Source organism: Triplophysa dalaica, chromosome 2 (assembly GCF_015846415.1).
Source record: "Triplophysa dalaica isolate WHDGS20190420 chromosome 2, ASM1584641v1, whole genome shotgun sequence".
Lineage (NCBI taxonomy): Eukaryota > Metazoa > Chordata > Actinopteri > Cypriniformes > Nemacheilidae > Triplophysa > Triplophysa dalaica.
In genome coordinates this window covers 13,450,412-13,477,262 of record NC_079543.1, presented here as the reverse complement: position 1 = coordinate 13,477,262, position 26,851 = coordinate 13,450,412, and the positions used below count along the sequence as shown (strand labels likewise).

The 26,851-nt window shown below is 37.7% G+C and overlaps 2 protein-coding genes across 3 annotated transcripts; one reads left to right on the top strand and one right to left on the bottom strand.

Annotated features, from left to right (window-relative positions):
* Positions 1-7,829: 7,829 nt before the first annotated feature.
* On the top strand, positions 7,830-17,838 carry mxra5a (matrix-remodelling associated 5a). Its single transcript, XM_056740363.1, has 7 exons — positions 7,830-8,054; positions 8,312-8,515; positions 8,892-9,021; positions 9,165-9,555; positions 9,715-13,767; positions 14,024-14,945; positions 15,134-17,838. The coding sequence occupies exons 2-7, from the start codon at positions 8,337-8,339 to the stop codon at positions 17,040-17,042; spliced, it is 7,584 nt and encodes a 2,527-aa protein (XP_056596341.1). The 5' UTR covers positions 7,830-8,054; positions 8,312-8,336; the 3' UTR covers positions 17,043-17,838.
* A 1,502-nt stretch (positions 17,839-19,340) lies between these two features.
* Positions 19,341-26,845, bottom strand: gyg2 (glycogenin 2). Of its 2 annotated transcripts, none has more exons than XM_056772568.1 (8): positions 26,504-26,845; positions 25,657-25,795; positions 25,344-25,518; positions 22,956-23,118; positions 22,671-22,797; positions 21,769-22,192; positions 21,300-21,440; positions 19,341-20,483 (listed from the first exon to the last, which is right to left on the bottom strand). In XM_056772568.1, exons 1-8 carry the CDS (start codon positions 26,544-26,546, stop codon positions 20,358-20,360), a joined length of 1,338 nt encoding a protein of 445 aa, XP_056628546.1. In that variant the 5' UTR covers positions 26,547-26,845; the 3' UTR covers positions 19,341-20,357. The 2 variants fall into 2 exon arrangements, with proteins under 2 accessions (XP_056628546.1, XP_056628556.1); XM_056772578.1 differs by having other exon boundaries at positions 26,574-26,845.
* Between the last annotated feature and the right edge of the window lie 6 nt (positions 26,846-26,851).

Below are 26,851 nucleotides of genomic sequence, written 5' to 3'. Positions count from 1 at the left end.
CTCATCGTCCATTTTCAGAGCCTCTGGGGAAGAGGTGAACTGCACTGGTGATTGCACTACAACGGTCTGATTAGAGGGGACGTCTTCGCCCAAATAAGAATTATGAAATTAGAGGGGATCTGCTGGAGACATAAAAGATCTGATTGAAGTGATATTACACTTAGATCTGCGTCTTTTCCATATATTTAAAAGACTTATCTACTTTGAAGAATAGAGGAGACTTTATTTAAACATATATTAATTATTAACCTTTCTATCTGCCAGAAGAGAAAAAATGTCTTCTTTTGGAAACTGATCCTAAACATTCAACACGTATCCTGTGTAATAAATGCTGTAATGCCAGCTTTTCTCTAAGCGTTATGTATACCAGATTTCTCCCATGTCATCCAACGCTGGTTTGTGTTATTTCAGAATTGCTTTGACTTGACTTCATGAGTTTTACAGAAAGCCAGACTCGCATACACAAGCCATTCAGCAAATCATTTTAGCTGTTTTTCCAGTGTCTTCACGTCAATGCAAGCCTCTATTATAGATTAAATGTTTTGTGGTCAGTTTGCATCATCTGTTTTATTTTGCTTGGTTTTAGTTAATCTTTGCTCTGGTGCAAAGATTTTCTGTCATTTGTTCTTGTTTGTGAGCAGAGGCAGTGTAATTTGTTTAACACCAAGCAATATGCTAATATGTAATCTAGCAGTTCCTAGCTGTTGTTCCTAAAGCCCCTATAAAAGCCTCTCAGTCTCTGACACACTGACATACTCAATAGGCACCAGCAGACAAGTGAGTCATGCCCTGGCAGAGGTGAAGTATATTCTTGCATAGCTTCCAGGAGATGTCTTTATCATGAGAGAGGAAACATAAAACTAACACTATAATGGCTGAAAGACAACTCAGAGATTTATCATACCATCAGCACGGCAAGTTTAAGCATTGCCTCAGGGCTTCCTATCAGGCCATCTTTCTCTCAGGGGGCTATTTCCTTTAAACTTATTTTCCTTTAAACTTTATTTTCCAGGTCAGTGATTTTAGTTTCATTTCATAACACATGTTCATGAACAAGGACAAGGATGTAAAATGTACACATTTTGTAAGGATTAACTGGATAATTCAAGTGAATTATTATTCATTATACATGTTATGCATGATCATTTGAGTGGGAAAAAGTGGCAGTCTTTGCTCACTTAGATAGGGATGACCAGGGAAACTAAAGAGAAAAATATCTATAGTTTATAAACTGAAGATATACAGTATATTATTTATAAAACTGTAGCTACACATCCATTCAAAGGTTAAAGGTCACTTGTTCTTACTTAGGCTTGTCCACATTTAAGAATAATAGCACTCATCAAAACTCAAATGAATATTGTTGAATTTATGTTGTGAGTGGAGAAAATTTGAAATAAATAAATCTGGTATATATTTTAGGATCTTCAGAGTAGTCACTACAATTTAATTTCTAAAAATGTTATCATGGTATTTTATCATTCTTGAAGCATATACATTTTCTAATTATAATGGTTTATTTTATACTATTTTATATAAATTATAAAAAATTTAAGATGATAAAATGGCCCTGAGAAATGATTTTTGATCAGTAGTGTACACTATATTGTTGTTTAGTACCCATAATAGCCTGTTGATACGATGAACTCTTTGCAACTCTTTGACATTAGGATCAAACAGCAGTGGTCGGTTCTACAAAGACGTTACTCTTGACATCACCCTGTTATTAGTGTCACATATGTATCTAAACTGATATTAGCTCACTATCTACTCTAATCTATTCTTTGAAGTAAGGATAGTTGAGCTTCTACCACCGCTTCAAACAACAAGACAGAAAAGATTGCATCAAAACAGTGGTGAGGATTTACCTGTTTATGTTTGTTCATATAGTATACTACAAATAACAACAGTGTCTTGATTAAAAATAATTCCATGATAGAAATTGGAAATCAACGATCGCTTTAAATAAAATAAAATAAAAAAAATGTTTTTTTTTCATGGATTTTTTAAATAACAGGAAAAAGAAAGCAAATTTTCCCAATTTTTTTAAGGGAAAAAGTGTTATTTTTTTAAAAAAGAAATTTGTGTTAAAGTTTATTAGTAAATAAAGAAAAATTCCGCAAATTTAAAAGAATTCTTAAGAGAGACAATGAAAGGGATTTTCTTGCTTTCCTGACATTACATTTATCTTATTCCAGAGGCACAACATGACAATACTGATTAGAGGAGTCATTGATTCTCAGTGTAGATACAGCATAGAAGACCCTATCTTACAGAGCATGCGGCACAACTCCTTGTCCAGGCCCTGGTAATCTAAAGGTTGTAATACTGCAATGCTCTCCTTGCTGGTATTCCTAAAAAGAATATCAAACCACTCCAGCTGGTTAAGAACGCAGAAGCACTCCTCGTCTTCCAACAGCCCAAAAGTGCTTATGTGACACCCCTTTAGGTCTCTCTCCTCTGGCTACCTGTTGAAGCCTGTATCACATTCAAGTCACTAATGCTTGACCACAAGACAATCACTGGATCTGCACCAGCATTATTTCACACCCTCCTACACTCCTATACCCCATCAAGATCCCTGCGTTCATCAAACGAGTGGCGTCTTGTATTGCCTTCCCATAAGGGCCGGTCAACCACATCACTCACAACATTCAAAAAACTACTTAAAGCCCATCTCTTCTGTGAATAGTAAACAGACAAATGAGAGAAAAAAAAACATCTCTCTTTCTCTCAACAGGTAATGGTTTAGTTTTTGCTGAAACTAGTAACTTTGCATTAGCACCTATTGTATTATTGCTCCTGTATGACATATCGCTGATTGCTCCCTGAACTCGCTTTGGATAAAAGCGTCTGCTAAATGACTAAATGTAAAATGTCAGTGTATAGTGTAGAAAAGATATAACCTAAATAATGTCTGCTACAGGAACACACTTTCCTCATACTTTGTATACATCAAATCTAATCGTTTTGATATCATCTTTTGATCTACACTAATGAAGCAATGAAACACTTATCACAAGCTTTGTAATTGAATAAGTCTCTCAGAGAAGCACCTCCCTCAGCTCTGTGTTGATCCTGTCAGGGTCTCTTCCTCTGAGGTCAATTTAAAACTTTTTTTCATACTCTTGCCTTTCACTGCATTCCTCCAAAATAGTCCATGTGGATTTGTTTAGAGGTTCATCTGTTAAAAAAAAAACAATGCTCAAGGCTATTACTCTCAGCTACTTCTTGACTAGGCTTTGTCCTCTCAGGACACATTTTGCATTTTACACTGCTCATTTGACAAGGGGGCTGCGTGTGTTTATTCACTAGGGAAAGATAGATCAAAACTTGCATTCTTGGATGAATATTTTGAACACTAATGTATTAGTAGACCAAAACCAGTACACTCTACCCACTTCAAAAGTGTAAGAATAATATCCATTTTGCAACTTTAAATGCCTATTGGGGCTTCATTTCATTTTATGGTGGATTGATCCAGTTTAAGGGTAATTTTCGTTTTGATTGTCTAGAAACAATGTCTCAGGAATCTAACTCTCAGCACAGGATAGGACAGCTATAGACAACTGTTCATTGTTTTTGGACGTGAATGTTTTTGAAAGGAATTCTTTGAATGTATTGCACAGCTGTTAAATTCATTACATGAGCATGTTTGTGTTTAAGTCATTACTGTTGCTACAGGTAGCTGTTTTGTAATCCTGTACATACAGTAGAAATGTTCCTTTTTGTGCTTAGCATCTGTTTGTGATCAGAGCCAGATATGTTGAAAATATGTTACGCTAATCTGGGGTTTCTGGGATTATCCTGATTTATATGATCTTCTTCATCTGAAAGGTTATCCAAAGCTTAACATTTACAGTACATCACCTAAATTTTACCCAAGCGTTAGCCCAAAAAGTTGCTTTTCACATGGTTGTGTAAACATTTTTCCACCATAAATTATACTTTATCTCTATAACCTTGGGTTTTTGTTCTGTGCTTCTTTCCTACGTGCGACATCATTGAAAGAAGGTATTTATTGAAGTGCCATTCCACAGATGGTCTTCATTAAATTGTTTTAATCAGAATATGCCTTCCTAGGGACTGGAAAATTCATAAGGACAAAAACTCATAAAAAAACTGGATGATACTGGCTAGCACATCTCTGTGACTCTTTGATACCCTCTAATTTGAACCCTGTAAAAACGAATGTGTCAAGACATGTTTGGTTTAGTGTTTCTTTCTTATATCAAGAAGTTTCCACATACCTCTGCCATGATTTCTCAGTATTACATACTGTTCTTTCATTTACTGACTTTTCATATCACAAAAAAACCTAACCAGGTGTTGTGTTGCAGATGACAGCATGTGATTTAATGTAGCTGCAGAAAGCAGTTCATTGGTAACAAAAATGCATGGTTGAGCATTGGTTCAGTCCTAAACAATAATAAAATACATAACATCATTTTTAGGATTGTTAAGGTATACTAGGTGGTTTAACTGGAGACTCTTTAAAGAGCTGAAATTCTTGGCAAATGAAATTCTGGTTGGGCTTAAATAATTTATAATTATTTTTGATCTATTTAGAAAAGCAGTGAAAATTTACTTTTTTCTGATTTGTCTTACAGTTTTCAAATAAAACAATACCTTTTTGAAATGTGTATACGGAGTGGCTCTGTGGAGCTTTCAAAACATTGCTCTGTTTGTATACGTTTGCCAGCTGTGTGAGTTTGGGGCGTACCAATAACAGACTGGGAAGAATTTAAAAATAAATATTTTTGCAATTCTGTAGCTAGTAGCACAAAAATAACACAATTTACTTCTGAGGTTTGGAACACAGTCTAAAGGTATGGTTCCAGAGTAAGACATGCATTGGTTTCCACTTTTTGTATGGAATCGAGTAATAGCCCAGCTGCACACAGCAGGTTGAGAGGCTGTTTTTTATACAGTTCTGTCTATGTGGAGGCCCTGGGGATCTAGAACGGCAAGACAAAACCTCTGTTAGAATTCAGAAAAATGGCCTATAAACCTGCGTGCTACTTTTTAATACGGAAGCACTGAAAATGTGTTCCACAGTAAATGTCAAGAGCAAATACAGCAAAGACTGAACAACATGGCACATATCTGTCTTGTCAGTGCTTGCCTTCAACTTTTTCCTCTCTTCGATGTGACCTTTATGTGTCCATCACTGCAGTTGAGGTACGGTTGAGAATAATTTAAGAGGTATGGAAATAATAACATATGATGGGATGATTCATTAACTCATAATTCATAAAGTCTATTTTGTGTGCTATGTGATCATTTGAATTTATGACACCGTAAATCACTTTAACCTTTAAGATTGTTTGTCTTCCTGTCATTATTCTAACATATGTGGTCAGACCACCAATGAAAATAAACAGGGCTTCATTGTCTAGGAAATGTTGTTTATTATTGCTGAGTTGAATTCGCCAGGTCAGTCGTGGACCAGATGGTCAAATGATGTGGAATAGAAGACTTCCCCTTTCAATTGGAGAGGCCAATCCAGGACCAGCATAAATATGATACTGCTATACTGTTTGATTAATACAGGGGAAAATCAAGAACAGATTTTAGGGCCTAAATATGATAAAAAAAGAAAAGAAAATATAACAGCTGGTAAAATGTATTAAAACACTAAGAGAAAAGGAAGCAGGTGCCATATTTAACATTTGCCACAGGTGTAGTCTATGATGTTAAATGTATAAATGTATACACATTAATCAGTACTTTAAATCTTGTCTGGTGCAGTAAAGATCATAAAGATCTTAACTGACTAAAAAAAGCTTTTACTACACCTGGATGGTATTTGTAAAGAGATTGTGCATGTCTTTCGGTCATTTCCCTGTCAGAGGAAAGTTTAGGAACCACATGTGCTAACCAGGTGGACAGGGCCTGCATAGCTTCATTGTTAAATGGTAGTTACTTCAACAGTGGAAAACAGATGCAACCTTAATGCCTCCCACTATACCAAAATATTGTCAGTTCAATACAGGGATGTTGTCAAAGTGTTTTGGTAGTCTGTAATGATATTTTTTTAATTATAGTCATATATTTAAAACACCTTTTACCCCCATGTTATAACATCATGCTTTTTGACATCAAATGTTGGTATTCAAAATGTCTCAGACATTAGCTTTTTAACTGCAGTCATTACAATATGAAACACACGTTTAAAGTTAACCACACAAAGATGTTGGCACATATAGTCATCAACACTAGCACCATTGACAATAGTTAAATGGGCTATACTTAATTGCCCAGACCATATAGAACTGCTATATTTCTCTACGCTCATTGAATAAACAGTTATATAAAAAAGTGATAATTTCAAAGGTGTCTATTAAAAATGTTACCACTTTATGGTCAGTCCATGCCTGTCAGTGGATCAGTTATTACAGTGCTACAGTAGCCTACTTACTGAAATAGGAAGACTTTTCTTAAAAGTTCAGTGCAGTTAAAATTGAAGTTGATTGATTTTTTAGTCAATACGCTGACTAATTTAGCATAGTAGATTTCAACATGTTAGGGTCTCAAAAGCGAACATGCAATGCAAAAATCTGTCCCAGGTGTATAATTTTAGTTCATCATCTGACCATATGCAGAAAAATGACAAAGACCATTTAGCATAACTCTAATATGTTGTTGACCTTTGCAAATGCCAGACAAAGTCATTTTCCTTATTTTCATGTGCGTAAGTAAAGTTTTCAGCAACTCAGAATTGGACATTATGATATACGGTATTTAAAAGCTATTCTCTCATTTACAAGAAGTCCTTTAAAATAGAATTGAGCTGAAACTGTCGTTTGAAGAATTGAAGAATGTGCTTTTAGAGAATATCAATCATCAGAAAATCTGTTTATTACCTTTGTCTTGTAAGTGTTGAAAATATTGTATCTACACTTAATCTCTTGGTTTGTTATATTATGTATTAAGCATGTATTAAGATGTGACAATAAATTATTTGAATCAATTGAAGATAACGTATTTCTATTTCATTTGTATTTTGTAACATATGTTTCCCACTCCATATACAGGTACATTTAGGATATTTTCATTAGAATTATAATATTTTATTCAAATGTTATTAAAACAGCTGCAAAGAATATCTCCCATAAGAAAATACTTTTGATGTTAATGTGATAAGTGAGAAGTGTGTTTAATTTTTTCCTTTTTTACAAAGAATTGTGACGTTTCTGTTTGCTGTCTATTTTTCTCACGTTCAGTAGGCTATGCTACTGTCCCCTCAGTGAAGAGAACTGCAAGTCTTTTTATAAACAGGTGTGCTGTCAACTTGAAATAATGTGATGTATGGAATCTCCCAAGTGGTCAATAACATGGACAGGAGCTTCCATTTTCTTCTTTTAAAGCTTCAGGGTCAACCAGGGGTTGGGTATGATACTTTATGTGTGTTTGTGTGGCACGCAGGGTCTAAGAGGGAAAAGTAAGGCTTTGAACCCCGTTCAACTCTTTTGTTATAAAAGTCTATAAAGCGTGTCATGGAAAATACAGATATCCCTCTGTGTAAGCTATAAGCAACGCTGTGCGCATTTTGTAGACATTGGTCAAGCTTTTATTAGCATTGATTTAGCATCAATACGCTGTTGCGGTATCTATCTGACCTTTTTTTCCTAGTGTTTAAGCAACTCCTCGATTTCTGCATTACGCTCAGTGAAGCGTGTGAAGGGCTCGCGTCGGCTACTCTTCCAGTCCTGCGCACTTTGAGCAGACGCAGGCACGCGTGCACGAGAGCAATCTGGAAGTCCCACTCTCACAAAACGCGCAGCTGAACAGTGGAATTATTTTAGACGCGTCCTCCTTTTCCAAGATTTTAGCTGTAGCACATTATTTACTTTGTGTGGACGGTTCCCCTTGTCATAATACAAACAAACTGAATAATCTTTTTGATAACACTTTTTGAATGTTTTTGAACGTTGCTGTCTAATGGACTATCACACCATAACCTCTGGAAATGACATTCTGAGAGGTACCGTGGACCAAAATCATGTTGGATTGTAGTTTGGATAATCTCCTGTTAACGAAGATAACATAAGGTTTGCTTTATTAATTACTGTTTAATGAAATATGACATCAATACTGCACGAGCGTTCTGGCAACGATTTATTTTAACAGAAATGATGTATTTTTATTATGGGTAGATCAGTCATGATCACAATATTTATACCAAATGCTTCATTTCATACTTGAATAGGAACGAATTGCCTTGCGGTGCACTGTTACTGTTTTCGAGTTTTGCTTCCATGTAACTTTATATGAAAACTTCATTTTGCGGTATCTTTGCAACTTTTAGGGCGATTACAGCTGTGGATCTGAAGATGGCCAAGTTATATGTTCTTATTGTCATGATGCTGGTGATAGAAGCACTGCAGGTCGTGGTACGGTGTTGCCCGCGGCCGTGTACATGCCAGCAGCCCGCAGAGGTGCACTGCACGTTTCGCTCTTTGCTTACCTTGCCAGCTGGCGTGCCCAAACAGGTGGAGCGAATGAATTTAGGGTAAGACAGCGCCATGATAATATTAGCATCAGAATTCATTTATTTCAAGTTTAAAATTGTTATGCATCATGGACAAAGTTTGCAATCTGCATAGGAATTTATTTTGGCTATCGGTTGATAATCGTTTCGGAACTTATTCAAGTGATTCAATTACGAATATCGTTTAGGGACAAAATATTACAGATGACCTTTAATAACCTACAAATGAACTATGCACAAATGTCAAGGATTTATTTAGACTCCCAAGAAGGATTTGCAACCTCATTGAAATTAATTGTGTTGTTATATTCTAACAATATTCAAATGATAGTTTATGGTAATCGCTTTGGAATTAAAATGTTATATAATAATCTATCACTCCCCCTTTTGTGCTTAGGTTTAATACTATTAGTAAGGTAACATATGGCTCTTTTGCTGGACTACGAAAACTTGAGCTTCTTTTGATGCATGGGAATGATGTGCATCATATTCCCAATGGAACATTTCGTGACCTCATTTCCCTTCAGGTGCTGTCAACATTATTGCTTGCAATTTTCCTTTCAATTACTATATTGGTTGTATGGCGCAGAATTTGCAATGAAAGACTTTTATTAGAAATGTTAATTTAAACTAAAGCAACAAATCCGGTTAAATGCCTCTTTTTTCTTAGATGCTGAAACTAAGCTATAATAAGCTCAAGATACTTAGCAGAGGAAACCTTATGGGTCTTAGGAGTCTTACTAGATTGCAACTGGATCACAACAGACTTGAGTTTATCCATCCTGATGCATTTCAAGGCCTCACCTCTCTTCGAATACTGCAACTGGAGGGCAACCAGCTTCAACAGCTTCATTCAGCAACTTTCTCCACATTCTCCATTCTTGGACACTTCCCAGTGTCCACTCTGAAGCAGTTGCACCTTTCGGATAATTTGCTGACTACACTGTCACAGAGGATGCTTGTAGGCATGCCCTACCTGGAAAACTTGTTCCTGCATGGGAACCCTTGGACTTGTGACTGTCGCATGAAATGGTTCAAAGAGTGGAATACAAATTCACCAGGTATTTATGGTTTTTGTTCTATCGAAAATAGCATGTTCTTATGATCTTTTCATTATTTTGATATAAATTAATAGTCATCATAATTAGTGATTGCGGTGTGTAAAATAGTTTGTTTCCATAATAATATCTATTAATATACTAATTTTTTAACTTTTCAAGGTGTACTGAAATGTAAAAAAGACAGAGCCTATCCCGAAGGCCAGCTTTGCCCTATGTGTTCATCTCAAAAGCTCCTTAAGAAGAAACACCTCCAAGAGTTAGAGAACCCCACATGCAATAGCCCTATTGCCAGAACTCCAAACAACAAGGCTATTTCCACAGAGGAAACAGAAAGTGATCTCCTAACGACAGATGAATTTCTTCAGCCCCTTGGCAACATTTCCCTGGGCCTGTCTGATGAGCATGGACATCAAGTAGACCTGTACTGCCTTGTCACTGAGCCCAAAGAGCTGACTAGCATTAGCTGGCACTCTGTTAACCCACATCAAATATCAGCAAACGTGACTCTGACATTGGATTTAAAATGTCCCATTGACAGGTCGAGCTATGAAAAGTTGTGGAGATTGATTGCATACTACAGCGATGTTCCCGCCCACCTTCAGAGGGAGATTATGCTAAACAAGGATCCTTACATTAGCTACAGATATCGGCAGGATGTTGAAAGGGATGCTCTTTATTATACAGGTGTGAAAGCTAATATAGCTGCTGAGCCACAATGGATAATGCAGTCATCAATGGATCTCCAGCTAAACAGGCTTCAGTCTACCAGTAAAATTGTTAGACTTATTCTCAGCACCCATATTACTCAAATTGTGGAGCCTGAATATATAAGACAGAAGAAAAGGGAGTGGGTTTTTATTGAATCCAAAAATGATACTAGAACAATGCAGGTGGCTGTGGTGGGAAGTCCTGTTGAGATGAGCTGTTCTATACATAGCTCAGGGAACCAGACAGTAAAATGGATGCTCCCTGATGGGTCGACATTAAAAACACCTTATAGCAGTAGCGATAACAGGCTTTCGGCATCGAGTTTTGGCTTGCTTGAAATCAAATCTGTGGATCATTCTGATTCAGGAGTTTACTATTGTATTGCACATGTTGCAGATGATCTTAGTGTCATACCTCTACGCTTAACAGTGGAAGAATCCTCCAGCCCACCCCCTGGGGTGGAAGGAGTAGCAGAGACAATTACAGGATTTGCTGGTGGACCTGTTTCTCTTCCATGTGTTGCTACTGGGTCCCCCGATGCTGATATACACTGGATTCGTCCAGATGGCAGCATTGTAAACAAGTGGCAAAACAATTCCAGGACACTTGTTGCTTTAAATGGGACTCTGATCATTAGACACAGTCAGCTTTCAGACAGTGGATACTATAAGTGTGTAGCAGGAAACCAACATGGGTTTGATACTTTGGTGACAAAAGTGATTATAACAAAACCACCAGGTATGATTCCCTTAAGGAAGTACTTCAGAGGGCCTCAACCTGCTGAGGGAGTTTCAACCAAAATAAAGGTTCTTATGTCTAACGATGTAGAGTCATCTGGAGATAATGAACCGGAAGAGCTTTTGGAGAAAACCCTTCCTCGGCGTGTGGATTTACCCAATCGAAGGAAGGTCCCAAATATGGGCGGTCATCCATCCAGGAAATCGTGGAAACGCCCTGCTATTCCAAGGAGGAGAGTAGGTACGACAGGAGTGGACAGGGTTAATATTGTAGAATCGAAAAGAAGAAATAGTGTGTCGAACAACCAAATAGACCCAAAGCGCTGGGCTAGCATTTTGGCCAAAGTTCGCAATGGTGGAACTAGTCCAAAAATAACTACTGTAAACTCTGTTCAGACCAGTACAAACAGAAGACAGGAGACAGTGACTGCCTACACAACGCAGCCAGGTATTACAAACAAAATTAGAGGATCTTCTGCAGAAAGTGCAACAACAAGAGTACCAGAAAAAATGTTGTACACAATCACAACGGCACGGATCCCTATTCAGACTACTGAGTACAACCTGGATATAAAAGCTCTAGATTCTGAGGACCAGAGACATGTTACATACCAGATAGCTGCACCAGAATCTGATACAAACTCAAATTTGTTCACAGCACGTACATATATAGCACATTCTACAGTTGGTCCACAGATGAGTTATTTTACTGTCAGAGATTCAGAGGTTGCAAACAGGGTTGAAATGAGCACTGCGTGGAATACAAAATCACATGGAAATCATTTACAGAAAAACCAAAGCCACTCGAAGAGTAGTGGCAGTGTAAATGAAGCAATTCTAAATTACAACGATGAATATACGGCTTCAAAAAGCCATGAGGATGTGGTAGAGGTTTATCAAGGAAGGACTGATCATAGCTTACCACTAACCACTGCAAAGACACATACTGAACAACGTGCAGGAACACATGGTGATGCCAAGTTATTTACTGTGATCTTAACTACAGTTAGGCAAGGAACACAGAGCCTACAAAAGCATACGACTCACCAGAAACCCAGTGTCTCAGAATTTCCACTGCTAACTACTGTGACACCGACCACCAAACCTGCGTCAGGAGATAATAAAGCAACCTTCTCCAATTCACTTTCTGCTTCACGTGCCTCACGTGCTAGGAACTCATCCAGTTCGCAGAGGAGGACTGGTGGAAGACGTAAAAAGCCTAATAGAATTAGAACTAAGACAAACAGTTTTAAATCATCTGTATATGTCACAAATGCAACCCCACAGCCCACTTCAGCTTCAATTGCTGAGGTCACAAAAGGGTTTTCAGTCGTTACTAAGACAACTGCCTCCTCTGAAACTAAAATAGAAACATCTCCATGGGCCAAAAATGTAAAAGCCAAGATGAATACTACTGTTCCGTTAAACGACAGCCAAGTACAGTCATCAGGCAAAATGACTCATGAAGAAGACATAGATCCTTTATACAGTGGCAGGAATCATCAAACCCATCTACTCTTACCCCAAGAACGAGCATCTGTAGCAAAAGAAAAACATTTAGATGATGTCACGCCAGCTCAAAAACTCAACACCATCACACCAGTTCCAGTTTTTCCATCAACATCCATTAGTTTTGGAAGAGAAGAAATAAAAACAACTATGCACAAAGAAGAAAATTCTACCTTGCCTTCACTGAAGATAGGCATTCATGAGTGGTTTACGAGCACTCATACCCCTGCAGCTAAAACATCTGAAGAGACACAACATGAAAGTATTACACCAGATTCGAGCCCAACATCAGACCACTCCCTTGAGAACTCTTATACAAATCCCGAGGACATACCAGCTGCAAGTTCAGACAAAACAAACAACCAATATAAACCCACAGATACTGAAAATGTACTGTCATCCAAAGAGATGTTTACATTGAGGCCATTCTCCTCAGCTTCCCAGAGTACTCAGAATGAGATAGTCAAACATCATGCTGAAACCCCAGGTGGTTCAATGGTAGCAGTAATCTTTGAGGTGTCTCATCAGAGTCCAGAGATTACCACAGACAGACCCAAATCCTCTCCTGTATTAACCACAAAACAACACAGAGTTACAGCTGGTAACATTTACAACAGAGAAGATTCAGTGTTATCTAGACATCCTTGGAGTCAATCAAATGTTACTGAAGGAATTGTACTTACCACAACAACAACATCTGCAATAACCATAATGCCCCCTACAGTACATTCAAAAATGCTTTTTTCCAATAAACCCACTTCTACAAGCAGGATTGGTAACCCGGACAATGATAATCACATTCTCAACAGTCATGAGAGATTAGTAACCCCAGAGCAGGAAATCGTTCCTAAGGTACAATTTAGCGAAACATACAGTAGAACAACACCCCCAGTCACTCAATTCCCACATCAATTAGCTTATGTCTCTGAGGACACAACATCTCCAGGATTATTGAAGGTTAACATCCACAAAAACACAACTACAAAAGCACCCACAATTCCACTACAATCATCAACAATATCCCCATCACAGCAAAGAATCCCTGGGAGGTCAGGTGGCACCCTTTTTACAATATATCATACCACATCAAGAGGGGCTCAGCAAAGACCAACAGCAGTGCCTGAAGGTAGAGGCAGACCTCACATCATAAGCACAGACATTAGATTTGTAAAAGCACAACCTGAGACTGATGTCTATTTGCCATGTGTGGCTGTGGGAAAGCCCAGTCCTTTCCTTTCCTGGACTAAAGTTTCCACAGGTAAATTGTTATCCTTTTATTTATTTATTACTTCATTACATCATTTACTGTATGCAAAAATGTACAAAGTACATGTATCTTATATTCAAATTAGACAAAAAGTGTAATTGTATTACAAATATTACAGTTACGTTTGTACATTTATGTAGAAATGTTTCTGTTGGAATCAAAATCTATACAGTTCTTAATTTGATATCTAATTTGATCTATCTAAGATGATTTGTTGCTATAAAAGTGCTTCTGTGTTTTCCTGCAGGAGCTAGTATTGCACAAAACACCAGGGTCCAGAGACTCCAGGTACATTCTAATGGTACGCTTGTTATCCATAATGTTCTTCCTCTGGACCAAGGGCACTACCTCTGCAGTGTCCAAAATCAATATGGAGAGGACAAGATTGTGGTTAATTTAATTGTTGAAGCTGAACACCCCAAAGTGCTGCATCCTCGCTACAGGGAAGCCACAGCATACCTTGGTGAAACTGTAGAGATGATGTGTCAGTCCCAAGGGAACCCTAAACCTCAGATCACCTGGGTCCAACCTGACAGGACAATGGTGCATTCTGGTGTGTCTACTAATTACATGTCTGGTCAGAGGGTCTCGGTCTCACCCAATGGCACGCTTTACATAAAATCTGCAAGTCACACAGATCGGGGAATCTATAAATGCATTTCCAGCAATGCACTTGGTGCTGATACAATATCTGTTCGTCTGACTGTTGCCGCCTTGCCACCCGTTATTAAACAGCCAAGACACGAGAATGTCAGTCTTTCAGAGGGAAGCACTGCCTTCTTGAATTGCACTGCCATTGGTGACCCTCACCCTTCCATTGCCTGGATCACCCCGGATGGCATGCAACTTCATCCCTCACAGTTTATTAATGGCCGTAACTTGTTTGTCTTCCCAAATGGAACTTTGTTTGTTCGTAGTCTTGTTCTGACAGATAGAGGGAGGTATGAATGTTCTGTCACTAATGTAGTTGGCACTGCACAGAGAACTATTATTTTGACTGTAAGGAAATCCATAAAGTCGTCCAGGGCCAGGATTACGTTTTCATCATCTCAAAAAACAGATGTGGTCTATGGAGACAGATTACACCTGGGCTGTATTGCATCAGGGAATCCAGAACCCAGGATCATCTGGAGGACTCCTTTAAAAAAGCTTGTGGATGCTCACTACAGGTAATATAAACATTTCCCTGAGGAACACTTCCTTTGCAGGAAAGTCCATGCAGGTTTATACAATGTGAGGGAAATGTGCACATACCTACCTTTCTCTTCATTCTCTACTTCCCTTTTCTCTGTAAGTAATTTTTATGCTAAATAAAAATGTTTTGATTTTCATTGCATCTAATTCTTTTGTATTTCAGCTATGACCCAAGGATCAAAGTGTCGTCCAATGGTACACTATCAGTTGTTTCTGTGACAGAGAAAGATGGTGGTGAATACCTCTGTGTTGCCCGCAACAAAATTGGTGATGATTTTGTGCCTTTTAAGGTCAGTGTCCTGACAAAACCTGCCAAAATTGAGCAGAAAACAGAGGCTGATAAGAAGGTAATGTATGGAGGTCACCTAAAGGTTGACTGTGTGGCCTCTGGATTACCCAGCCCTAAAATCCATTGGGCATTGCCTGATGGTACCATGATCAACAGGGTCATAAAGTCTGAGCGTAATGTTGGGAGTCGAAGTCGCAGGTATGTTGTTTTTGACAATGGAACCCTCTTTTTTAATGAGGTTGGGATTCATGAAGAAGGCGACTATACTTGTTATGCTGAGAACCAGGTTGGAAAAGATGAGATGAAAGTGCATGTCAAAGTTATTTCAGCAGTTCCAGTGATTGAGAACAAGACACATGATGTCGTCAGGGTTCTTTACGGAGAATCTGTCTCTCTCAATTGCAGTGCCAAAGGTGATCCAACACCTCTGATATTGTGGTTTTCGCCCACTAACAGAGCTGTCCCTTCAGCTTCAGACAAGTATATTATACATAACAATGGAAGTCTAGTCATTCAGAAAGTTCAGCGATTTGATGGTGGGAATTATGTATGTCTGGCCAGAAACAGTGCAGGGCAGGATCGAAAAGTGACAAGAGTAGAAATCCTTGTCTCTCCTCCTGCTGTTAATGGCCTTAGAGGCACCGCAAATTCTTTGAGAGTGTCCGCTGTTAGAGATCAGCATAAATTGATTGACTGTGAGACCACTGGTATCCCCATTCCACGTGTCATGTGGGTTCTCCCAGAGAACGTTGTACTCCCAGCGCCATATTATGGTAGTCGAATGACAGTACATCGCAATGGCACATTGGATATCCGTTCGGTGAGAAAGTCAGATTCAGGCCAGTTATCATGTATTGCTCGTAATGAGGGAGGTGAGACAAGGCTTGTTGTTCATCTTGATGTAACAGACACTTTAGAGAAGCCAAAACTTCGAAGTCCCAAAATGGAGTCACTCTCATTGACTGTGGGCAGGACCATTAACCTTAACTGTTCAGTTGAAGGCTCCCCAGCTCCACAGGTGACTTGGATTCTTCCAAATGGCTCCCCACTATTGAGCGGTGCAAAATTCAATAAATTCCTTCACAATTCTGATGGGACCTTGATTATCAGTAACCCCGCTCTATCAGAGGCAGGTACATATCGATGTTTGGGACGCAATGGAGGTGGACTTGTTGAAAGAACTGTGGCACTCATGCCAGGACACAAGCCAGAAATCAATAACAGGTATAACTCACCTATCAGTGTCATTAATGGGGAGAATGTACAGCTGCACTGCTTGTCAAACACCAACTCGGCCCGTCTCACCTGGACTCTGCCGAGTGGGATGGTTTTAAACCGTCCTCAAAAAGCCGGTCGTTATGCCATTCTTCCCAATGGAACGCTTTCCATCCAGCAAGCCTCTGTTCATGACAGAGGCTCTTACACCTGTAGGACATCAAATGAATATGGAAGCTCCCTGCTCACTGTTCCAGTCATCATCATTGCATATGCACCCCATATCACTAGTGGGCCAGCTCCTTCCACCTATGCAAGAAGAGGTGTAGCAGTACAACTTAACTGTGTAGCAACAGGTATACCCAAAGCAGAAGTGGCATGGGAGACCCCAGAAAGAACACGGCTTATTGTCGGCTCTCAACCACGTCTGTTTGGGAACAAGTACCTTCATCCTCAGGGCTCCTTAATCATCCAGAATCCCACAGCAAAAGATGCTGGATTATACAGATGCACGGCCAGAAGTGTCATAGGGATTGACTCAAAAGGCACATACCTTCATGTGTACTAAAAAGAGAGGATGTTTCCTCTTTGTATGCCCAAGGAACTGCGACGTTGAACTGTTACTCAGCTTGATAATTTATCAATGTGAAATGGAATCAGACCCAATTTAAAATTTTGTTTTATTAATGGTGGGTTCCTAAGAATAAGCAATTTTGCATCTACAATTTTACTATTTTCCTTCAGCTTGGTATGGAATCTATGTTATGTAACTAACCTACTGATATTATAAGGCATCTTTCTGTTTTCACTGTTTGACAATGATAGTTTTGCCTGGTTTCACAGACAAGGCTTAAGGCTAGTTCCAGACTAAAATGAAAGTTTTAGCTGTCTTAACCAAAAACAAATTGCGTGGACATATCTTGAAATATGTCATTGCCATTGTTTTGTCTCAAGATGCGCACCAGTAATATATTTTTCAATGCATTTTAATAAAAGCCACTTAATATCCTTATAAGGCGTAGTCCTGTCTTAAGCTAAACCTTGTCTGTGAAACAAGCAATTATGTCTAAATGTATAGGTAAAAATAAAGATGAAATATATATTTAGATTTGTAGCCATGAAGAAACATCTAAATTACTTTTTCCCAATTTAGCAGTTTTTCAGGGATATTATTAATAATACTTCACGTGTACTGATCATTAAAAAAATTCAACTGTAACTAGATGACAAGAACATCTACTTTAGACAATTTATTGGATTACCATCTGCTTTTACAGTCTTTTTGTGTATCTAAGATTTATTTTTGTTCTTTTATTATAATACTTATAAATTATTTTTTATTTCTAAATACATTTGTATTTCTATTTTGCATACTTTTTAATAAAGAAGACTTTGAAAAGTTTCAGGTGAGGCCTCATGAGTGGTTACACAGTCACAGCACAATGTCTGATATTCTCTTAATAGCATCAAATATAACATGGAACGTAACTCAAACATCTCACATGTGCAAAGTTTTATTTAAACTAATAAGAAACAATATCCTTCAGTGGTTTTGTGAAATGAGTAAGAAATCAGAAGCAAATGTGTTTTGCAGAGATTGATTGAAAGAGAATATCCTCTCTGGGAGTCATTACTGTGTCATGAAAATGTGTTGTAGAGAAATAAAACATCAGGGATTCAACATGATGATTTCTTTGCAGCAAAAATTAAATGCAAGCGGTAGGCCTTAGCTCCTCATCTTGAAGTCAAATGGACATGCTTTTCTGCCCTGGTTGTGATGAGGCAGTCTTTCATTGAATGACTGTATGTCCAGAAAATTGTAACCGGTCGAATTGTTTAGGTAGGGGAACTTAGACTGAGGCTGAGACTGAAAATAAACATTAATCACAGACGAATAACTAGTCTTCAGTTATGTATTTGGTGGGGTTGGCAAGATGCTTACAATTAGAAACTGAATTACTGACCACAGCAATGTCCCAACAACATGGAGCCACTTAAGATTCTGAAAAAAATATGTATTTGATTCAATTGCTTGTTGTTTAAAGAGACATGTCTAAAACATAAGCAACCAGGATGAAGATATCTAGACAATCACTCTTTTCTTCTTTCTCAAATAGTTTTCAAAAGTCTTGTTTTGACTGGAAAAGACTGTTTACTTCAGCATTTGTGTTGCACAGACCATAACACAAAGTGCAGGTGTGGAATATAATGAAGCCAGAACAGCTTGACAAATACCTCAAAGAAGATATCATTAAAATCAAGACTACATAAAAGGCACTCAGGATACAAATTGCTAAACAGTTAAAACCAGTCATTATGAATGACTGAGAATATGTGAAGTGTCAACAGATGGATGTAGAAGTAGTTTTTATAGTGGAAAAATCTCGAATGCTAGACATGCTATTGCAGGACAGTGATGTCAAAATATATCAAAATAAAGTATGCAACACTTTAATTGGTAGCTGATATATTATATAATCTATGTCAAATCTCTATGAGCCCAAATTATACTATTTACATTCTGATTGGAAGTTGTTTTTGAATATTTTCAAAAGATGTTAATAATTTCATTTTTATTCCTTTAAGAAAATATTATAATTATTACACCACATATTTCATTTATCATTTCAACTATATGATAATTATGATTTCATAAGAAGCAATAAAAATAACTATCGGATCTGACTTATCAGACCAGAATCAAATCTCTATAAGAAACATTCATGAGGAATGAATGTCATCCCTTAAGACAAGTCATTAAATAAAATTAAAATGCTGTGGCTGGCTCTTGTGGAAGTGTTTATTTCACTTGCAGCATAAGATCAAATAGAACATACTCTATAATTGACTGACTAAGCATAAATATTTCAGGAGTTTAGAGAGCAGTCAAATTAACTGGACGGGACCACAGGGTTATTAATGTCTCAAATGCTGAAATATGTTTGTGTTTGAAAATATGTCTCCACCGTACCATCATAATGTTCCATAAACCGAGTTTAATTGAGTAGCCTATGTATTAATTTTGTGTACCACAAGTCTATGGTGTCTGATAGATGTTTAACATTCACTCAGAGAAAAGAACACGTCGAGAAAGAAAATATCATGATCATCAACAATTAACATCCTAGAAAATGTAGTCGAACGTGAATAATGAGCTTGTATAAGATTTTTCCCCACTGTTATGAACAGTCAACAATGTGGTGGATCTTGCATTAATATTAGAAATGTTTGCGCTAAACATATGCGTAGTCTGACCTCTAGTGGAAATAAATAGCAATTTACACAGGAAGGCGAAGAAATGTCTCCGTTTATGCACACCAGATGAGTTCGTGGAGCTTTTGTTAATAAGACACAATCACACTTATTTCCATCTTATTCCCTTTTATCGTTTTTTAAAGAATCCTTTTTCCCATAATTGAAAGCAAGTTAAGTTATTATAATTAGTAAATTAATAAAACAGCAGAATTAAATTTGCACAGTAGGAACCTTTTATCATTAAATACCGCCAAGTTGTACCAGAGAAACTGAATAACGAAATCTGTTTTAACATCGAGTTACGATTAAATGAGACAATTTTACTTAAGATGATTTTCAAAATAATGGTTATTATAAACTTACAAAGGATCACATACCTTCCAATCCTAGAGAATCATTCTCTTGCAAGGTTTAGTGCCGATTAAACACTTTTGTCTGTCATTTTAACGTAATCCAAAACACCTTGATTGACTTGTTTAGTTGTGTTTGGTCAGAATTGGAGATAAACCCTGCAGGATAATGTCCCCAGCACTGGAGTTGAATACATCTGGCCTTATGTTGAGATGTTAAATGATAAAGTACAAAAGAATACTAAATGATATTTGTCTCAAATAAACACAAAACCCAGTTATTCAAGGAATCGGTCAAGTTTCCTCTTGATGTTGTCAAAAGCGTCTTTGCCCATGTAATCCATGTAACCTTCCTCCCACATTCGCTTATGCTCCAGGTCTTCCTCCTCTGTTTCTGCTGGGGTCTGTATAATACACATCAAAATTGTGTTAGCATAATAATGGGGATTGAGGGTAAATTCAGGTAAAGTTGCTTGAGCTTAAGTCACCAACAGAGGGCAGTAAATACACTAATATTAGGGGATCAAATGACACGGCTAAAACGAATATTATGGTTTGTTTTAGATGTAATGTGTATACACGATTACAAACTTGAACATTCGGATTGTACTTTTCTGGAACAGTGTTGTAAAAAATGTAACCGTTTGTTTTTTGTTGTCTCATCTTTTGGCATTTCAAACAAAGAGTCTTTCTTTTCGCAACGACACACACGGCGTCTCCGCGATATGGCTGCGGCGGTGACGATACAATGAGATTTACAAGTACGCCCACCTTACTCGTGTCTAAATGTGGGCGGTCTTAGTCAAATTCTACCACGAACTGTAGATTTGTTGGGGTGTGGTTACACAGGGCGTTTCAGGCAGGTCTGGGTGAGCATTCGCTTTTAGATAGAATGCATCTTTTTGCTCCGACACTCTAATTTTAGCAAATTTACGTGTCTAATACATACATGGGCAACTTATGACACACCAAAGACACAGAAAAACGCCTATTCGCGCCAAATGAGCCCTTTAAAAAGCCCAACACACTTAAGACTTGGTATAATATAGGCACATAATACTAACTTTGATTGATTGTATAAAAAGAAGAGGAGCTTTTGAGACTTTTGACTTGAGCAGAGAAAGGATATGAAGTTAGTGAGCATACGTTTTATCTCTGAAGGTAAAAAAAAAACATAAATTCTTTTGTCTTAGAAAAATATGAAAATAGTTCAAGCATACATTTGATTCAGCTTCTCCAGTGGCTGTGTCTGAGTCATCAGCAGTCTCTAGGCCTGTTTTCTCACTTTCTTGCTCAGATGTAGGGCTGACTAGAGAGATCCACTCATCCTCAATACCAGGCAGGACATTGAAGGGTATATTCTGAGAAGAGATGAAAAATTATTGCGAAAGGACTCAAAGTTATTACTTATATGACAGGTTATCAGTTTTTTTACATACATTCAGTCAACAATTGTATAGAAACTGATCTATTCATCTTCTTTTCTTAAATCACCCAAACTGGTTTCTATTGTTTGTGTGTTGTGGTGAGTCACTGTTGGGTGTGTGTTGCTACATTTTTCTTAATATAGAGGGTGCAGTACTTTTAAGGACATTGGAATGGATTCAGAAACTGTGGAAGAGGAAGTAAGTAAGCTCACACTTATGCTATAACAATTATCTTGCCCTCAATTCTTTTGAATCTGTTTACCATTTCCACAGGCTTTGAAGATGCGCTGATGGCTACTGTATCCCCTGTTGGATCTAGGGGAGATTGAGAGGGTGATATCTTGTGGTGAGATGAGCTGATGACCAAAGTATTGACAGCCAGATCTAGGGCAGGTTGAGAGGGCGACATCTCCTTACGATAGGCTTCAGTGCTGCTTTTTTGCTTGTGTGATTCAGTATGAGAATAAGAAATGGTCAATGGTCTTACGAAAGATAAGTCTTCACTCTTGTTGTCCTTTTTAAGATTGCTTTGATTGTAGTATTCTTCCCACCATAAATTGATACATTTTTCATTGTGCTTGTTGGGATTCTCAAGCGATGACTGATTGGCTGCCTGTGGATTATATGAACAATGCCAGGGCTTTGTCCCACCTAAAAAGTGGACAATTTTTGCTTGGTGGCCAAACCTGAACAAAACAGATGTTTATTGAGAGATTTTACAACGACAGAGGGACAGTTCCCCCCAAACTAAAAACTCTGTCATCATTTACTCACCCTCAGGTTGTACCAAATCTACATAAATGTATTTGGAAGAAATTTCTTGTCCCCCATTGACTACCATAGTAGGAAAAATACAATGGTACTCAAAGGTGACCCAGAACTGTTTGCTTAAATATATACAATTTTGTGATCAACAGAACAAATACATTTATTAAAGTAATTTTTCTTACTATCGTAGTCAATGGTGGCCATGAACTGTTTAGTTAAAAGCATTCTTCCAAATATCTTTCTCTGTTTTCGGCAGAACAAAGACATTTTTACAGATTTGGAACAACAGAATTTTCATTTTTGGGTGAACTGTCCCTTAAAATAGCTTCAGGTTACTGTATATTACAATACATATTCAGGGAACACTGATATACCCAAAGTTACCTGAAAACTTACTGGTGATATGCTGGCAGATATGTATACAGCGCGCTGGCCATGATATTGTACACAAATGGTAAATGCTTGCTGATGTCTTTTATTGCCCAGTCACTGAAGAAAGTGTTTAAAACACCCTGGTCTCCTCCTAAACATGATAAATACAGTATGTGTTTATCTGTTGCTTCTGTTGTTTGTATGCTACACAACAGATCAGCATTCAAATGTTACGTTGCTATACCATTTGATGGCAACCAGTTTAGACAGAATCAAAGGGAACTGAATATAAAATAACCCATGACTCACCATCAAAGCTGCCATGTTGAGTAGCGTGTTCTAGTAGCTTGGTATGAGTATTTAAGGAAGGCATGAACACAAATACCCCAGAGTTGAAGCAATCAGGCCAGCCTGAATCAGGTGCAGCAGAGAACTCCTCATACTCAAACAGCTCATCTACATTACACAGTACCTGCAGAACAGAGAAGCTTAACAGACAGACTTTTGGACCATTCAAATAAGAAGATGGCACTGTAAACTGGACCTGCACTATTTAATCTTCAAGGAACTCAGCGCCATTGTGTATTTTTATGTGGGTTTTTATTGATATCCAATATTTATAAACACTAAGGGGTCGTTTCCCGGACCCGAATTAGCTTAAAGGAACAACACTGGATTTTAGGAGGATCTATTGACAGAAATGCAATATAATATAGAAAAATAATTATTCAGAGGTGTATAAAGACCTTACATACTGAACTGTTATGTTTCTAATACCTTAGAATAAGCTGTTTATGTGGAAACGATGCGTGTGCATTTCGCGCATATAGACAAGATTAATGAATATGGAGGAAAAGATGATCACAGCAGGCGCTTTGGAAAAAAGGAGAACGCAGTGCAGCTTGCGTTTTCAGCACGTTTTCAGACACGAAATGTGAATCGGGCCAAAATCTAAATTTTTTAGAAAGGCGCAAACACACCGCATGTCATGTAACAAGAACCAACCAGCCAACAGGGATAGATTACTGACAGGGCCAATGGGTCCAGGGGCCCTTGACCACCATGAGCCCGAGGGGGCCCTGCACTTCAAGGTTGCGCCATCCAATTTGGTATAGAAAACCCAACAATAATGAAAACAAATGTTTATCTATGTTAAATATATTGGTCCCATAGCCTATACACGGCCTATGTGGATACCCTATAAAAATATGATTATCAACAAATCATGGCAACATATGTTTTTACGTTTTACTTTAACTTTTTTAATTAAATTTAACTGATTAAAAATGAAATTGGCACATTTTCTATGTTTACAGACATGTGTCGAAGGGGCATTTTATGGTGAGAAATCATTTATTATTTATGTGACGTATTAAATATGTGTATATTTGACAGTTAATTAATGACCTGTGTTTCATACGCCTTAATATGCTCCATGGTTGATTTTTTCCTGTGTGGCTAATATTAGACTTCCATAAACCCTTCACAGATTATTTTTAGCATATAGCGCTTGCCCAGGCATTTGACGCAGAGCGAGAACAGTTTTAATATTCATTACCGTCTGAACTTTCACTTTCTATAACTGTGAATGCACAGCTAAGGGAAAGAATGGAAAAACTGTGGGAGGGGGGACCATAATCCGTCCATGCCAGCCAATATAGACAACCTCAATGAAAATGGAGACACAGATGATCAGAGCATGACTAAATCTAGTAGCAGAGTTATTGCAAGGTATTTTCAGTGCATATAATCCATATATCCTTAATTTATACCTCCTCGTCTCAACAGCTATCGTGGCCCATCCCTTAAAGATGACACTTAATGTGTGATTTCCCTTTATCAAAGACAATAGGAGAATAATTTAAGGACAATTTAAGGTATATTTAAGGGCACACTTAAGGGTAAATTACACTTAAGGTGCTGTATGCAATGGGGCCCAGGCCCAGTTTCATAAACATTTAAGTGTAATTTTCGATTGCTTTAAAAAAGATACCTTACAAAAACATTACTGGTGTGCATGTCGAGACAAAACCATGGTAATTATCTTTTTTAAGATATGTCAGTGTTAGTTGTTTACAATCAAGACATCTCTACGATTTAAATGAATCTGGGACTTGTTTTAAGCCCTGTCCGGGAAACCGCCCCCAAGTCTTTTACTACTTTGTTTTGTTGATAATTGCTGTAAATTGTTGCCTTTTGTTCTTTGTATATCAGCGCTTCGTAAAACATATTCAACGTTTGTAGCAAATTATTTATTCATTCTTTTATTTACTTTACAGGGGAAAAAAACGTTGTAAATGGTTTAAGGGATAGTCCACCCAAAAATGCTTCTTTTACTCACCTTGGAGTTTTTCCAAACCTAAATAAATTTCTTTGTTCTGCTGAACACAAAGAAAGATATTTGGAAGAATTTTTGTAACCAAACAGTTTTCATCCTCTGTTTGCTGCCAGAGTAGGGAAATAAATACTATGGGAGTCAATGGGAGATGAAATCTGTGTGGTTACTGACATTCTTTCAAATATCTTCCTTTGTGTTTAGCAAAACAAAGAAATGTATACAGGTTTGGAATGATCTGAGGATGATTGAATAATGACAGAAATAACATTTTTAGGTGAACCGTCCCTTTAACTTTTAGTAACCTATTCTAATGTCTTACAAAAGCTAGCAAAATGTGATCTTCAATACAAAGTACTCACAAGTGTGTCTGCATCCAGAAACACACACTTGCTGTACTGGGTAAGAGTCCAGCAATGGAGCTTTGTGAAGGTGACTCCCAATTCAGGACGTCCCAGCCAGGAGAGATGAGCCTTATCTCTACTGTCCAAAACATCTACCATGATAACTTCATCAAACACATCCTCCAAAGACAACCTAGACAATGCATGGATAGACAGATAGTATTTGACAAAAAAAAATTGTTGCAATGGAATGTTGAAGCCTACTGAGGTCATTAATGTTATTTCAAATGCAAAGTAAGCTTATTTAGGTTAGTTATGAGGTCACTCTCACCTTGCATCTTTGGGGACATTGGGGGAAACCATCACAACCAACTTTTTTGATGTGCCATGCCTGCGCAGACTTTTGCCTACCACTAAACTCCCCATGCAGTAGGCATATGTGGTGGCCAGAGTTACAAATGCCTGAGACTCTGACGAAAGAGATTTAGAGAGATAGATACAAATGGACAGAAATGGCAGAGAGAGACAAAATATCTACTTAAATTGTTTCTCATAAAAAAAATCTAAAGGCTTGCTCTTATCATTATAATATTTTTAGCCAGCATTCATTTAGTAGCCTACTTTAAAAGACTCCCATTTAAAAGATACCTCATTGGTTACAACACTGCCACACAGCAGTGTTTCAAAGTGATTTTTTTCATAAATACTAACACGATTATTTAAAGTTACTCAAAACTGTTGAAAACAGTAATTGTAAAGAAATAGGTGTGGGTGTCAAAAAAAACTGATTTAGTGTATGTGCATTGTTACAATGTGGATTTTAAGAACTATTGCTTTGTAATGAGACCCTTTGTGGGTCAAAGTTTTGTGGGCTTTAAGTCAATGATCCACATTCACCTATTAATGTGAGTTAGTTTTAAATTCAGATGAATCTCAAGATGGCACTATAGTCTTTCTGACACAGTTTTGTTTGGCAGACAAAAGATGAGAATCATGCACTATTACATTTCACTGGCAGGTCAGTGACTGAACAGGCATGCAAAATGTGTTATAGTTGACGGCACAAGTACATTGTATGTCATTTAAATGCAACCTACACAAGCCCAGACTTCCTAAGCATGTTTTAATACATTTAGAGAGCTATGAAATATGACTTCTCTATTTTCCCGTGGGTTTACCTTTGGACGAACTCAATCTGTCTGGCGAGCTACTGTGCTGCATGACATTTACGCACACGAGTTGACCTACCTGCCATTCTGCGTCCAGTTTTTATATCACTTCTGAATAACGCTGGAAATCCCAAAGACAATTGGACCACAGTACAAAATTAGTTTTAAATAACAATAATAATAAACAGCTTTCGAATAAACACTTCTCCTAACGGGCCTGTATAAACGGCAGAGTTTAACTTTGATCTACACAGACAAGCGAAAGAAACCTTCGATGTGACAGTCATGCGGCGGGGGTCGTTTAACCCCTTTACTACGAATGAACATGAGCATGCACAAAACCGATATCGATCGAGG